General features: G+C 43.7%; 1 protein-coding gene across 1 annotated transcript; it reads right to left on the reverse strand.

Annotated features, from left to right (window-relative positions):
* Positions 1-1,436: 1,436 nt before the first annotated feature.
* On the reverse strand, positions 1,437-2,504 carry LOC310946641 (putative G-protein coupled receptor 21; the record flags this gene model as incomplete). Its single annotated transcript, XM_083913154.1, has 1 exon — positions 1,437-2,504. One exon carries the CDS (start codon positions 2,502-2,504, stop codon positions 1,437-1,439), a length of 1,068 nt encoding a protein of 355 aa, XP_083769280.1.
* Positions 2,505-15,308: the final 12,804 nt, after the last annotated feature.

Below are 15,308 nucleotides of genomic sequence, written 5' to 3' on the forward strand. Positions count from 1 at the left end.
CTGTGTAAACACTTTTTCTTATTTTTTCATTTCCAACCACAAAAATGCCAAACTCCGGAGCAAGACGCTCTCAGAAACATCATTTCATCGTGACTTTAAACCTTTCAAACATTCTTGTAGTGTAAAGAAATAATTCTTCTTCTTCTGTGACAAATAAATGATCTTATAAAACATATATATATGTTTTATAAGATCTCTATGTATATATATATATATATATAGATCTCTTATAAAACATATATATATATATATATATATATACCATTCACCCTCAAACTAATGTGTTTTACTGGAGGTTTACTTTACAATTTAGCCCCTGGTTAAATATGTCATCTCTGAAGTGTATTTACATGAAGTCACAAGCAGTTGCTCTGACCCCCTGACCCCTCTGAGGTTCGAGCTTGTGATGAACAACGATAGCGCTGCAGGGCTCAGAGAGACACGATAAATAAAGTTACACGACAGTGAAGGTAGGCTTTGTGTGGAGGTCACGTGGACCCCGGCAGACAGCAGATTCATCATCATCAACACTGGAGGTCGGAGGTGATTATCTTAAGACGCTACGTGGTTTTATGTGTGCTGTTTCGAGTGAGATCGGAAAAAAAAAGGCAAAAAAATCTGAGAGGCTAAAAAAGAACTGCCAATGAACCTGAGGAGGAAATAAACAGAGAGAATACAACTCTCCTAATAAATATGTCTCTTTGACGAGGGACACAATGGCAGGGGAAACCTCCCAACAGCCATCTTGGAAAAGTAAAGCTAATTCCTAAATCAACACTTTCACTTGAAACCAGAGACTGTGTAAATATACTTGGAGCAAAACAGCTTCAAAAGAAAAAGGACTGCTTTTGATAAAAACTCCTTAATAAAAACCTCAATCTTCTTCTCTGGGAGATGAGCTTAAAGTCCATCCGTTACACATTTTCAACTCACACACACATTTTTCACACACTCATTAAATCATCTGGAGCTCCGCGTTTCAAGTGTTTTCATTTTTATTTTTTTGCATCCCCTAATTACTACCCTGAAAGATGTTTTTTTTTGCATTTCAGCAGATCGCACAACACAAGTCATGCTGTGCTTCTTTTTTGCATCTGGGAGTTGTTGAGTTCGTGCAGGCCTTTAAAAATGTTTATTAAAGTAAGTCTTCTTACTGTTAATCCTGCAGTCCATTGTCTTCATCAACAAATCAACTTTATTCTGTGTCGCCAGCTTGTGAATTTCGCTTCACAGCCTCTGCAAAATCCGACTGCTAGGCACCTGCCTGGGGACCTGCCTGGGCACCTCTCTCCGCGCAGGCGGGGGGTCCTTGACACATTTCACTGTGGGACCAAAAAGACCTTTGTTGTGCTACGCAGCCCCGAGAGCTAAGCGCGCACACACGCAGAGGGTCACCGCCTCCAAAGTGACAGAACCGAATCCATCGTCTTAGGGGATCATACTTGGCATCGAGGGCCTGGTCGCGGGACGGGAGCTGGAGCCTTTTTGGCATCCATGCAGCCGAGGCAGGAAGGAAACAACGGGCTAAAAAGGCGGCCGAGACCTTTCCGGAAGACGCTGTTGGAGAGGCTGTAGATGAGACAGTTACAGAAGCTGTTGCTGATCGCTAACCACGTCGTGAGGAAGGACGCCACTTTGTGGTGATACAGCCCGCCACTCTCCAAGAGGAAGTACAGAATGTACGGCATCCACAGCACGTAGAAGACACTGGTGATGCGGAAAAGCACCATGGCATAGCGTTTGTCCGGGCAGCCCTCGCACCGCTCTCTGTGCTCGCCTTTATCGCCCTCTATCTGTGAGCTGAAGCGGGCATGGCGCTGAGTGATCTCCCTCGTGTGCTGCTGGCAGATCCGGAATATACTCCCATAGGTGAAGCAGACGGTGAGCGCTGCTGGCGCGTAGAGCAGTGCCACGATAAAGGTGCTGAACCCCGGGTTGGTCTTCCAGGAGTCTGCGCACCATTGAAATATGTCCCCGTGGTAGCCCGGCTTCCCCCAGCCAAAGAAGGATGGGAGGAAGATCAGAGCAGAGTAAACCCAGATGAGGACGATGCACACCCTCAGCCGGCACGGTGTCACCAGCGTGGCGTACGACAACGGGCGGGTGATGGCAATGTAGCGATCTACGCTGATGCACGCCAGTGAGGCCATGGAGACGCTCTTGAGCACGGACACCATGTAGCCGAACGCCTTGCAGGTGAGCTCCTCATTCAGACCGCGGAGGTAGTGCAGGAGGGACAGCGAGGGCACCAGGCAGCTGATGCCAACGAGCAGGTCAGCGTAAGCCATCGTCTGGATGAAGTGGCTAGTGGTGTGGTGGTGCAGCAACGGGGCACAGTGGAAGACAAAGATCACCACTAGGTTGCCAGCGATGATGAGCACGGTGAGGAAGAGGATGAAGACCACCTCCAGTACGCAGGTGTCCAGGCTGCGGGAGTAACCCACTGCGCCCAGCAGGCAGAACGGGGAAGAGCCGCTTTGGTTCACATTGGAGGAAGAGTTCATGTTTGGACTGGAGGGGGGAGGGGGGGGAGCAGGACGGGGGCAGGGGCGGGGGCGGGGGGAGGGGTGAGGGGGCAGTGTTTCAGTTCAATGCAGCCGCCATCCTGTCATCAAAGTCTAACCCTGAAGTTGCTCGTCCCGTTTTCTGCAAAACAAAGAGTGCTCCTCTTCTTCTTAAATCAGCATAATTTCTCCCTCAACGGGCAGAGAGCCAGTCCTTAAAGTTGCAGTAATCCATCAGTGCCTGCAGCCTGACTCCACCGCCAGAACGGCGACCACCTCCGCCACTGCTGCCACTGCTGCCACTGCTGCCACTGCTGCCACTGCTGCCACTGCTGCCACTGCTGCTACCACAACAGGCACAAAAAAGATCCCCAACGTAGAACCACAGATGCCAGTCTGATGCTGCAATGCAAACTGTCCTCCCTTCACAGCTGTTTATCATCCCCCCCACCTCCCGTCAACTGTAAATCCGGAGGTAAGCGTTCCGTTCCGGCACGTCACCACACAACAAGCATCCACTTTTTCCCTTTGCAAAGGAAAAAAAAACAAGAAATCCCCAATGTTAAATCTTCTCCTCGGCTGCCTCAGCAAACAAAAGCAAGAAGAAGAGTCCAAACAAGCGGTGTCAGATGTGGAAGTGGCAGCCTCATCCACGGTCCGCTGACAGGGGGTGAACACACACAAACACACACACACACACACACACACACACTCTTACACATACACACACAGCGTCTGGAGCAGAAAGAGTCCTGGAGGCAGGCTTGAGCATCCAGATGTGATGGATAAACTGGGAATCTCTCTTCTCTCCGTGAAGCTTCTAGTGAGGCTCAGAGGCAGGCGGCTGACTTCCAGTGTGTGTGTGTGTGTGTGTGTGTGTGTGTGTGTGTGTGTGTGTGTGTGTGTGTGTGTGTGTGTGTGTGTGTGTGTGTGTGTGTGTGTGTGTGTGAAGTAATTGAGTGTGTATGCATGAATGTGCGTGTAAGAGAGAGAGAGAGAGCGAGCTGCCTCCCCTCTCCGCTGAAGTGGCAGTAGTGATGATGCAGCGCTGCCACTGCTGCTTCCCTCTCCTCCCCCTGCTCGCCCTCTCTCTCTCTCTTTCTCACACACACATTTCTCCTCCCTTCCCTTTCCTCTCCTTCTCTTCCTATCCTCCTTCGTCCCCGCCTCTGTTCCTGTATTCCCACTGTAGACACCATTAACATGGGAAAACCAGTTTGGGTGACGATCATCTCCCAGTTAGGACGGATTTGTTTGATTTGCAGGTGGTTACATAACACCGTTTGGTAACACAGGTCTGCATAATTACATGGTTGTGATAATTAGATCAATAAGTATTTGAAATATTTAAAATAAATTGCCAGCTAGTTATCAGCTCTCGGCTCTCGGCTCTCGGCTCTCGGCTCTCGGCTCTCGGCTCTCGGCTCTGCTTTCAATTCTTGCTGCTATTCTTGTTTTTCTTCTATGATAAATTATGAGCAGCGGCTCCAGGATACTAATAAATCACTGGGACTATAGACTTTTTGTAGATAGTAGACTACTGCCATAAATAAATATTGTTACGAGTACTGCTCAAACTTGGCCTACCAAAACGCTACACACCGACTGGGATTGAGCAGCTCAGCTAACAGAAGCTAATTAGCAACAAGATGCCTCCCTTTTCCAAGGATGATTTCCACAAACTGCTCCAGAAGATAGCAGTAATGGAAGCAAAAATGCTTCCACTCGAAGTGAACGTGGAGATAATTGGACAATATGGGAATGAAACTACTCTGCCGATAACCCAAAACACTGAAATGGAGCAGGCTAACAGAAAGCTAACTAGCACCACCAAGACACGGCAGGAGCCAGGTGTAAATGCCAGTAAATCAAACAGTCCTCCCTGGAACTCTCTTGGTGCAAAGCCAAAGCACTGCAAATTGCCTCCCTCAAATATAAGAAGACGTTTATCAGGCAGAACCCAGCACACAGAGACTCATCATGACACCAAGTGGCCTGCTCTGCCATCACACAGGAATGTTTCTTCAACCCCAATACCACGGAGAAAGCAACCACGAAGCGAAGCTACTACAAAAAGAGTAAACTGCCCCCAGACACAGGGATTCTACCAGAGAACAGATTTGCTCCACTTTCACAAGACCCCGCAAACGAAGGCTTTTTTTAATTTAATACACTTGACCAAAACACGGTAGAAGAAACAGTTCAGCATCATAAATCGTCGACATGTTTTGACACAATGCCAACTGACATTTAAAACTTTTGTAAGCTCCGCTGCCATCAAGCCACTCTTAAATAAGAGAATGTTGGATACCACCATTTTAACCAACTACAGACCCGTCTCAAATCTCCCCTTTATAGCCAAGATTGTTGAGAAAGTGATTTTTAATCAAGTCAGCAACTTCCTGAACTCCAGTGGACTTTTTGACAAATTTCAATTAGGCTTCCGACCTCACCACAGTACAGAAACAGCTCTTATTAGAGTGTTAAATGACATAAGGTTGAACACTGACTCGGGCAAGGTGTCAGTTCTAGTCCCGTTGGATCTCAGTGCTGCCTTTGACACAGTTGATCACAGTATACTGCTGAACAGGTTGGGAACCTTGGCAGGACTCTGCAGGACAGTCCTAAAATGGTTCAGGTCCTACTTGGAGGAGTGGAGTTATTTTGTGACCATCCGATCGAGTGGCTATGACATGTGGAGTTCTTCAGGGTCAGCCCTTGGACCCCTTCTGTTCAACTTATATATGCTGCCTTTGGGTCAAATTCTGCAGAATTCTAATGTCAACTATCATAGTTATGCAGATGACACACAGATATATCTTGCACTGTCTCCAGATGACTGCAGTCCACTCACTCACAACTCAACTGCTAATCCGGGGTCGGAACCAGTGTGGAGATATAATCTCTCCACCTAGTCCTGGGTCTTCCCCGAGGCCTCCTCCCAGCTGGACGTGCCTGGAACACCTCCCTAGGGAGGCGCCCAGGGGGCCACCTCAACTGGCTCCTTTCAACGCAAAGGAGCAGCGGCTCTACTCCGAGTTCCTCACAGATGGCTGAACTTCTCCCCCTATCTCTAAGGGAGACTCCAGCCAGCCTCCTGAGGAAACCAGGCCGCTTGTACCTTGACCTTGTTCTTTCGGTCATGACCCAGCTTTCATGACCATAGGTGAGGGTAGGAACGAAGATTGACCAGTAGATCGAGAGCTTTGCCTTCCGGCTCAGCTCTCTTTTCGTCACAACAGTGTGGTAGCGCGACTGCAACACCGCCCCCGCTGCTCCGATTCTCCGGAATCCGCATTGTTCCTCTTCAATCTGAGGTTCGACTATAGGACGAACTCTCCTTTCCAGCACCTTGCAGTAGACTTTACCAGGGAGGCTGAGTAGTGTGATACCCCTGTAATTGGCACACACCCTCTGGTCCCCCTTTTTAAATAGGGGAAATACCACCCCGGTCTGCCACTCCCTTGGCACTGTCCCAGACTTCCACACAATGATGGAGAGACGTGTCAACCAAGACAGCCCCTCCAAACCCAAAGCTTTCAGCATTTCTGGACGAATCTCATCAACCCCTGGGGCTTTGCCATTGTGGAGTTGTTTGACTACCTCAGTGACTTCAGCCAGAGATATTGACAATGATTCCCCATCAGCCTCCAGCTCTGCCTCTACAAAAGAGGGCTTGTTAGTCGGATTAAGGAGTTCCTCAAAGTGCTCCTTCCACCGCCCGATTACCTCATTAGCTGAGGTCCCCAGCGTCCCGTCTTTACTGTTAACAGCTTGGACAGTTCCCTTTTTCCCCCTCCTGAGATGTTGAATGGTTTTCTAGAAGCACCTTGGTGCCACCTGAAAGTCCTTCTCTATGACTTCTCCAAACTTCTCCCACACTCGCTGCTTTGCCTCTGACACAGCAGAGGCTGCAGCCCTTCTGGCCCGTCGGTACCTTGCAACTTCCTCGGGAGTCTTCTGGGATTATATATCCCGGAAGGCCTCCTTCTGTCCACCTTGGTGATCAAGGGTTACCGCCCCTTGAGGCACCTAAGACCTTGAGGCCACAGTTCACCGCTGCAGCTTCAGCAATGGAAGCTTTGAACATTGCCCACTCCGGTTCAATGCCCCCAACCTCCACAGGGATGCCAGAAAAGCTCTGCCGGAGGTGTGAGTTGAAGATCTCTCGGACAGGGGCCTCCTCCAGATGTTCCCAGTTCTCCCACACTACTCAGTTGGGCTTACCCGGTCTGTCCAGAATCTTCCCCCATCCTCTGACCCAACTCATCACCAGATGGTGATCAGTTGACAGCTCTGACCCTCTCTTCACTCGAGTGGTACCATGTACCCTTATGAGCATCCTTATGTTCGAACATGGTGTTAGTTATAGACAATCCGTGACTAGCACAGAAGTCTAATAACAAACGGCCGCTCGGATTTAGATCAGGGATGCCGTTCCTCCCAATCACGCCTCTCCAGGTGTCTCCATCATTGCCCACGTGGGCGTTGAAGTCTCCCAGCAGAACTATGGAGTCCCCTACCGGAGCCCCATGCAGGACTCCATTCAGGGTCTCCAAGAAGGCAGAATACTCTGAACTGTCCATTACGTCACTGTTTAGAGCAAGTCAAAAATTGGATGAACCGAAATTTTCTTCAGTTAAAACTGAGATCATTGTTTTTGGTAATAAAGAGAAGAGGGTTGCTGTCAGTAAACACCTTGAGTCACTGTCTTTAGAAACTAAAGACCAAGTCCGAAACCTTGGCGTGCTGATAAACTCAGATCCGACCTTCAACAGCCATATCAAATGAGTCACCAAATCAGCCTTTTATCAACATATCCAGAGTTAAGGGTTTTATGTCCCAAACTGATCAGGAAAAGCTGAGTCATGCTTTTATCTCCAATAGACTGCTGTAAAGGTCCTCTGACAGGACTCCCCCATAAAAGTATCAAACAGCTGCAGCTCAAGTTTGAACCAGAACAAAGAGATCAGATCACATCACTCCAGTTCCCCCCAGTACATTGGCTCCCAGTCAGCTACAGAATAGATTTTAAAGTTCTGCTACTGGTTTACAAATCACTGAATGGTTTTGGTCCAGAATACATGAATGACATGTTAGTAGAGTAGAAAGAGCTCTGAGATCTACTGACTCAGGTCAGATAGTGGAGTTTAAACTAATGAGTTTAAAGTAGACATGGTGAAGCAGCATTTAGCTGTGATGATGCACACAACTGGAACAAACTACCAGCAGATCTGAAATCAGCCCCAACTATGAGCACTTTTAAATCCAGGTTAAAATCATTTCTCTTTTCATGTGCTTATAGCTGAGCTCTTTTTAATACCTTTAAACTTTATCTATTTTCTTTTCTTTCACTTTTTTTTATCCTAATTTGCTCCTGCTTTTAACTGTGTTTTGTTTTTTGTTTTACGCTGTTTTTAAAAAAAGTTTTGTCTTTATGTAAAGCACATTGAGTTGCCTTGGTCTGAAATGCGCTGTATAAATAAAGATGCCTTGCCTTGCCTTTTGTTTAACATGGATTTTTGGCACAGAAAGTAGCCAGATTTCAAATAATAAGAATATGAATGTTAAATATTAAATTCGATTGCATCTCTTTGTGGTGGTTTTGCATCTATTCTTAGTCATTTTGCATCTTTGGTGGTGTTTTGCATCTGTTTGTAATAATTTTACATTTTCATGTCATCGTTTTGTTTCTCTCTGTGGTCATTTCACATTCATTTTTAATCATTTTGCATGTCTTTGTCATCATTTTTGTCTCTTTCGTTTTTTGTATTTTCTGTCATTTAGCATATCTTCTGATTGTTTTGTATCCCTATAGACATTTTGACTCTTTGTGGTAATTTCTGGTAATTTTGTTAGTACTTGTAGTCATTAAGCATCTCTTTGTGATCATTCTCTTTGTGATTTATCACGTTGCCAGTTTGCACCTCCAGTTTTGTAATTTTAATATGTAAACATTTGTTTTGTGCTGTGTTGTACAATGGCGTACAATTTGTCGAAACATTTTTTAACTTCAATAAAACATTTTGTAGTAAAATGAATAATTTAGATTAACTGACTAATTGATAAAATTGTCTTTTAGATTAAAAGATGACAATTTCCTTCTTCATCTAATTCATCATCATATACTGTTTATAGATTTATAGCATTTTCAGATAATTTTTTTAATTAATTGTTATCATCACATCTTAAATGCTCATCTATTTATTAGATGAATTCCTCTCATCCTTTTCTTCCCCGTCTCCATGGACCCACTCACCGCTCCTCAAAGGGAAGCCCCGCCCCTTCCTCATCTGTCAGCCAATGAGCAGCGAGCATGCTTTCATCTCCACGCCCACCCCACGTGCTTACACTCACACGTCTTCCCCAGCAGGCTTCCCTCTATTATGGGTTGTACCAGTGCAATGCTATGACACACACATACACACACACACACACACACACACACACACACACACACACACATCAGAGGAGAATAAAGGGAATATTTAATTAGGAGGCAAGAATTCCAGCGTCCATGACAGATGAAAAGACGGAAGAGATTGAGCCGGTAAAGGTGTGAAGGAAGGAGAGACCGATCCGTCCATCCGTTCATCCGTTCATCTGTCCATCCGTCCATCCGTCCATCCACACACACCCTGCTTGTTTAAATGCAGCAGTAATAGCCACACCTCCACATTGGGACCATCTGTAGTGGTGGTCAGATTACTTGGTCCGTGTGATTTTTTTTGCCTCTGATTGGCTTTTACTCAGAGTTGGTTGGATAGGTTTGGGGCAAGAACACCAGGGCAAGCCAATCAGAGACAGAGTAGGGAAAACTGATCTGCTAAAGTTAAAGCTAAAGGTTGGGCTATCACCTTGAATGGTTAGGGTTAGATGGTTAAGGTGAGCGTCAAAATCTAATGGTTAAGGTTAGGCATCGAAATCTAATGGTTAAGGTTAGGCATAAAAATCTAATCGTTAAGGTTAGGCATCAAAATCTAAAAGTTAAGGTTAGACGGTTAAGGCTAGACTGTTAAGGTTAGGCATCAAAATCTAATGGTTAAGGTTATGCATCAACATATAAAGGTTAAGGTTAGGCATTGAAATATAATGGTTAAGGTTAGGCATCAAAATATAATGGTTAAGGTTAGACGGTTAAGGTTAGGCATCAAAATATAATAGTTAAGGCTAGAAGGTTTAGGTTAGGCATCAAAATATAACGGTTAAGGCTAGACGGTTAAGGTTAGGCATCAAAATATAATGATTAAGGTTGAACAGTTAAGGTTAGGCATCAAAATATCATGGTTAATGTTGGACAGTTAAGGTTAGGCATCAAAATATAATGGTTAAGGTTAGGCATCAAAATATAATGGTTAAGGTTAGGCATCAAAATATAATGGTTAAGGTTAGACGGTTAAGGTTAGGCATCAAAATATAATAGTTAAGGCTAGACGGTTTAGGTTAGGCATCAAAATATAACGGTTAAGGCTAGACGGTTAAGGTTAGGCATCAAAATATTATGATTGAGGTTGGACAGTTAAGGTTAGGCATCAAAATATCATGGTTAAAGTTAGACGGTTAAGGCTAGGCATCAAAATATAATGGTTAAGGCTAGACGGTTAAGGTTAGGCATCAAAATATAATAGTTAAGGCTGGACGGTTAAGGTTAGGCATCAAAATATCATGGTTAATGTTGGACAGTTAAGGTTAGGCATCAAAATATAATGGTTAAAGTTAGACGGTTAAGGTAAGGCATCAAAATATCATGGTTAAGTTAAGGCATAAAAATCTAATCGTTAAGGTTAGGCATAAAAATCTAATGGTTAAAGTTAGACGGTTAAGGTTAGGCATAAAAATCTAATCGTTAAGGTTAGGCATCGAAATCTAAAAGTTAAGCTTAGACGGTTTAGGCTAGACTGTTAAGGTTAGGCATCAAAATCTAATGGTTAAGGTTGTATGGTTAAGGTTAGGCATCGAAATCTAATAGTTAAGGCTAGACGGTTAAGGTTAGGCACCAAAATCTAATGGTTAAGGTTGAGCATCAAAATATAAAGGTTAAGGTTAGGCATTGAAATATAATGGTTAAGGTTAGGCATTAAAATCTAATAGTTAAGGCTAAACGGTTAAGGGTAGGCATCAAAATATCATGGTTAAGGTTAGACGGTTAAGACTAGGCATCAAAATATAATGGTTAAGGATAGACGGTTAAGATTAGGCATCAAAATATCATGGTTAATGTTAGACGGTTAAGGTTAGGCATCAAAATATAATAGTTAAGGTTAGACAGTTAAGGTTAGGCATCAAAATATCATGTTTAAGGTTGTACGGTTAAGGTTAGGCATCAAAATATCACAGTTAAGGTTAGACATACTGTAAGTAAGTTAAATCATTAAAATCTTTTTAATGTTTTACTGTATTTAATCTGCTCCAAGTTGCCTCTGTAGGACTCTCACATAAACACAGGAAAAGCTTTGTATGTCTCTTAATGGCATTATAAAACTAAAACACCAGATCATCACCACCGAACTGTGCCGTCTGCTGACTCACCACAACAAACCAAAGCCTCTCTTCTGATATGTGGTCCAGGAGGAACCTCAGGGATTACTGCGAGAACGTCTCTCCCTTCAACGTTGTTGTTGGTGAGAAAACAGAGACGCCATTCAGACGAGTGTTTGTTTTTATGTTACCATATGGCTAGCCCCGTGGCGGGGAGGAAGGCCATTAGCAGCCATGTTTGTGTGTCTGTTTTTGCTTTTATTTTCGAGGTCACAGGTCAGAGATGACACATCCGCCCGAGTTATAAGGCCAAACGTCAAGGCGGCTGAACAAGTAGAGGGGTTGTCTGACATCTTATAAGAAGCGTGTTAACGTGAACACAGATATCAACGCTTCCTCTACCGGGTTACCAACATCAAGACACGCCGCTCTGAGTAAACATCAGGCAGAGCCGGCCTGAGGGGGAAGCCACCTTGTGACCGAACTTTGGGAAAGGAGAGCTTGTGATGACGCGGTTTCGATTCCCAGGGGGCAACATCTAAAAATCACAACAGCCATGAAGACAGTGAGTCTGCAGACCAAAGACTCAGTGTCTGCAGAGGAGGAGCTTAAAGGGCTCTTAGTAAGGAAATGCATTATTCTCAAATCAACACTCAAAGGCTTTTTTATTGTCTAACTCAAATGTTGCGAATAACTCGACTGACTAACTGACTATAGTGACAGTTTGTCCTTAGTTTTCATATTCCTCTCCTGAAGGAGGAGATGTCTGTGCACTTCTCTGAACATTCAAACGTATCCAGGGCAGCTTTAGTTGGTATGCCACTACTCCATAAACTAATCACTGTCTGATATGAGTAAGATAAGATACTCTTAATCGTCCCGAAGGAAATTTGTCATGGACTGAAAGTGTCAAGTACTGCGGCACATAAACTACAAACACAGTGACAGGACCAACAATACAACAATGAACACAATAACCGCAATACAGCTGACATAATTCATGAGGTAGGCTAGGTGAATATTGAACAAATTTGGATATTGGACGTACTCCTAAGTAAACATAGACTTGTAATTTGTTATCCCTTTTAAACATATAAAAATGTATCTCTAAAAATCATCAGAAAAAGACTCTAAGTGAAATGCAATCTAGAATAAAAAAGTAAAACACTGAATAGAGCAGCTTCAGAACCAGACATCCTATGATTGAAATTACAACATTATATTAAAGTGTGATTTATCCATATTTAACATATTGGGACATTGTCTGGGTGAGTATATCTGTGTAAAATGCTAGATATAACATTACAGATTTACCTCACAGTTCCAGCTGTTATTTTGTTCAAAACTCAAAATTCGATCATTACACTACAAGACCAGGTGAAAATCTTCATCACCCTCTGTATACATCTTTTTATCGTTTTTTATAAAATACCGTGGAGTTCTCCACTAACCACTAAGATCTAAAAAACTCTTTGGTAAAAATGTGTCTCAAAACTGGATAAAAAGTCCATTCATGAAGCGTCTGACAGACAAAATAGATATGATGCCTAAATATTATAAAATGAAATGTCAGATTTCTTAAACAGTGTGAAATCACAGGGGACGGCCACATGAACAGTCAAACATACTGGTTGGATCTATTGTGCACCTATTGCGACCCGACATGTTCATATATAATTCACGCACTCATACATCATTCATGTGTTTCATAAATTCACATTGTGCATCTTTGGCCCACTTTTTTTTACCGCAGAGAAACGATGTGTAGGGCGAGAGCTCCTGTCCAAATTTAATTAACCTCAGGCACATGGTTCATTAGGGGGGAAGGCCTGCCTGGTGCCACGAGCAATTAGCTTTTTACAGCTCCACACCGTGTCTCACCCTGGTCAACAGACGCACAAACACAGGCCAATGACCCACAGCACGACCGCTGCAGCCTATTAGTGTCAGAACACAGAGCAAACACTTCACATTGATGGACGATGGCGTTTCACAAACTGACAGTTTGCACACATGATCAGATCCAGCCACCATGTACACCTTTGCTTTATAATATTGGTTTAAGGTTCAGGGGATCTGCAGCCTTTGGGTGTGAGTAAATGTTTGCACATTGATTGCTTCTGGTTATTTACATGAATCATGCTTCAGGTTTTAACGCCACCGTCCCACCTGTTAATGAGTCGGTGCAAAGACAGCAAATATGTCAGGCTAGAAATGTTTAAGACATCTAGAAAATTTATAATATATATATATGTATCAATCTGATGGAAAAATGTGGCACAAAAAGAATCAACAAAAACATCACAGAGTTTCAGATAGGAGCTGGAACAAGATGAGAGGATTTCCCCCAACTTTTTAACAGAAAACTGGATATTAAAAGGTTAAAGGATCGCATTTGAACTTTTTCTCTACATCAAGTGAAAAGTAGGCTTATTTTCTCATTGACTTCTATACAATCAGACTTCTTTTTGGAGCCAGTGGAGTCACCCCTCCATGTCCATCTCTTTTATACAGTCAGTGACATAAACATTAGAAAAAACTTTTAAATGTCAGTGAGGTTGGTAAGAGTTGCGTCAACCACGTAAGAAGCTTTACTGGCAATGCAGAGTAACGTCTGCACCAATCAACAGACTGAAGTGTTTCAAAAATAACCATACTAATGTGTAACAAACTAAACTTGACCACGCCTTACTTTAGCCTTTTTTACAGGGTCGTTATTTCCCTCAAACCAAACGCTGACGTATCTCCTCTCTTCATTGACTCAACAGGTCTGAGATATATCCAGTAATTCAGACACTACTACGTCTTCTTAAATCCGCATTATTGTTGCTTACAGCCTGTTTGTGCAATTTAACCGGACAAACTGTCATAAGTCAGAGCACAGGTCACACTGATCTTGCACAGTACACAGAACATTAAGCAGCAGTGATCTCCTTTCATTGGACATTTTCAGGTTTAATTGCTGTTGAAAATGGAAAAATCAGATAATCTCCTCCTTTAAAAAGCTGAACAATGATATGAACTACTGACCAATTCGATTTGTTTTGCCAATTACACACCAGAAACAAACAACGATGCAATGCTGATGATGTCATAAAATACACACATACAAGTCTCAATGCGTATAATACATTTACATTAAAGTTTTTTTGCATTGTGGTTGTAGCAGATTTTCATAGTAGCTGTAGGAGTTGTTGTTCCTGTGATGATGATATGAAATTCTTAAAGCGAATTATCCGCATTACCGGTAATTCCCATTATGTTTAGCATTGAGCCTGTATCCTCTTTTGGCTTCATAAAGGCTCAGTTTTTGGACTCGGCAGCTTCTAAAAACATAGTTGTGGTTCTCACACAGCAGCTTTAACGCTTGTTTCGGGGTTTGCTAGACAGCTTGTACTCCATAATTCAGTATTACATGAATTACAGTCTGTTCACTTGTTGACAGCAATTATTTTCTGAGATGTAGAAACGTATGTTTCTCACTAGCTCATTGATGCATTGAGGAAACACAATAAAAGCAGCATGTGGGGCTCCGGCACAGCATGTGGGGCTCCGGCACAGCTGGAGCGTGCAGCGCACATCGGCGCTGCTGTTTACAGAGCCCTATTGTCCATCAGTGTGGATGCTCCCACCGTTATGTTTCTTGGACGGCCCTTTAGAGCTGGACGCCAAAAACACAGGCAGGGGAGTTTCAATTAAACTGGATGATGCAACATAGCTAATTAGCTTTGGTAGAGTCCAACTTTTTTCTGTTCCCGTGGTTATCGCGTCATATCGCTCAATAATCGCTGAATCCATTGGAACAAATCGCTTTTACAGCAAATAACAAATTTTAAATGCTAGTGTGGCTGAGCTCATGACCTCAGATGAACACACAAGATAAATTTGCCTTCTTCACCATGACGGGGCATGACCGGCGATGCTGCACTCATCCATCTTTTAAAGCTCCTTCTCCATCGTACTCTCACATGTAAACTGTAAACAAGACCCTGAAGCTCGGCTTTATTAGGAGAATCAACTCCCAACACAAAGAAAGGCATTAAAGTTGCAACCCCATAGTGCAAAGCTCACAGAGACACAACCCTGTGGTCACCAAACCAAACGCTCTCCTCGCCAGGAGGCTTTTAGAGATTAATCTTTAACAGAGGTGGTGACCAGGCACAGCAACCTGGACAGCCTTCTGCAGCCCGCAAGTGGGTCACAGGTCTGTGCAGCAGCTGATCCAACTTATCACCAGACAGCAGCCGTATTTTCATTCAACTGTCAAGAAAACTTTGAGCAAACTCTTGAAATGTTCCAAAAGAAGAAATGTGAATCAGGTGTGTT

This window comes from Echiichthys vipera (genome assembly GCF_963691815.1).
Source record: "Echiichthys vipera genome assembly, chromosome: 4".
NCBI classification, from domain to species: domain Eukaryota; kingdom Metazoa; phylum Chordata; class Actinopteri; order Perciformes; family Trachinidae; genus Echiichthys; species Echiichthys vipera.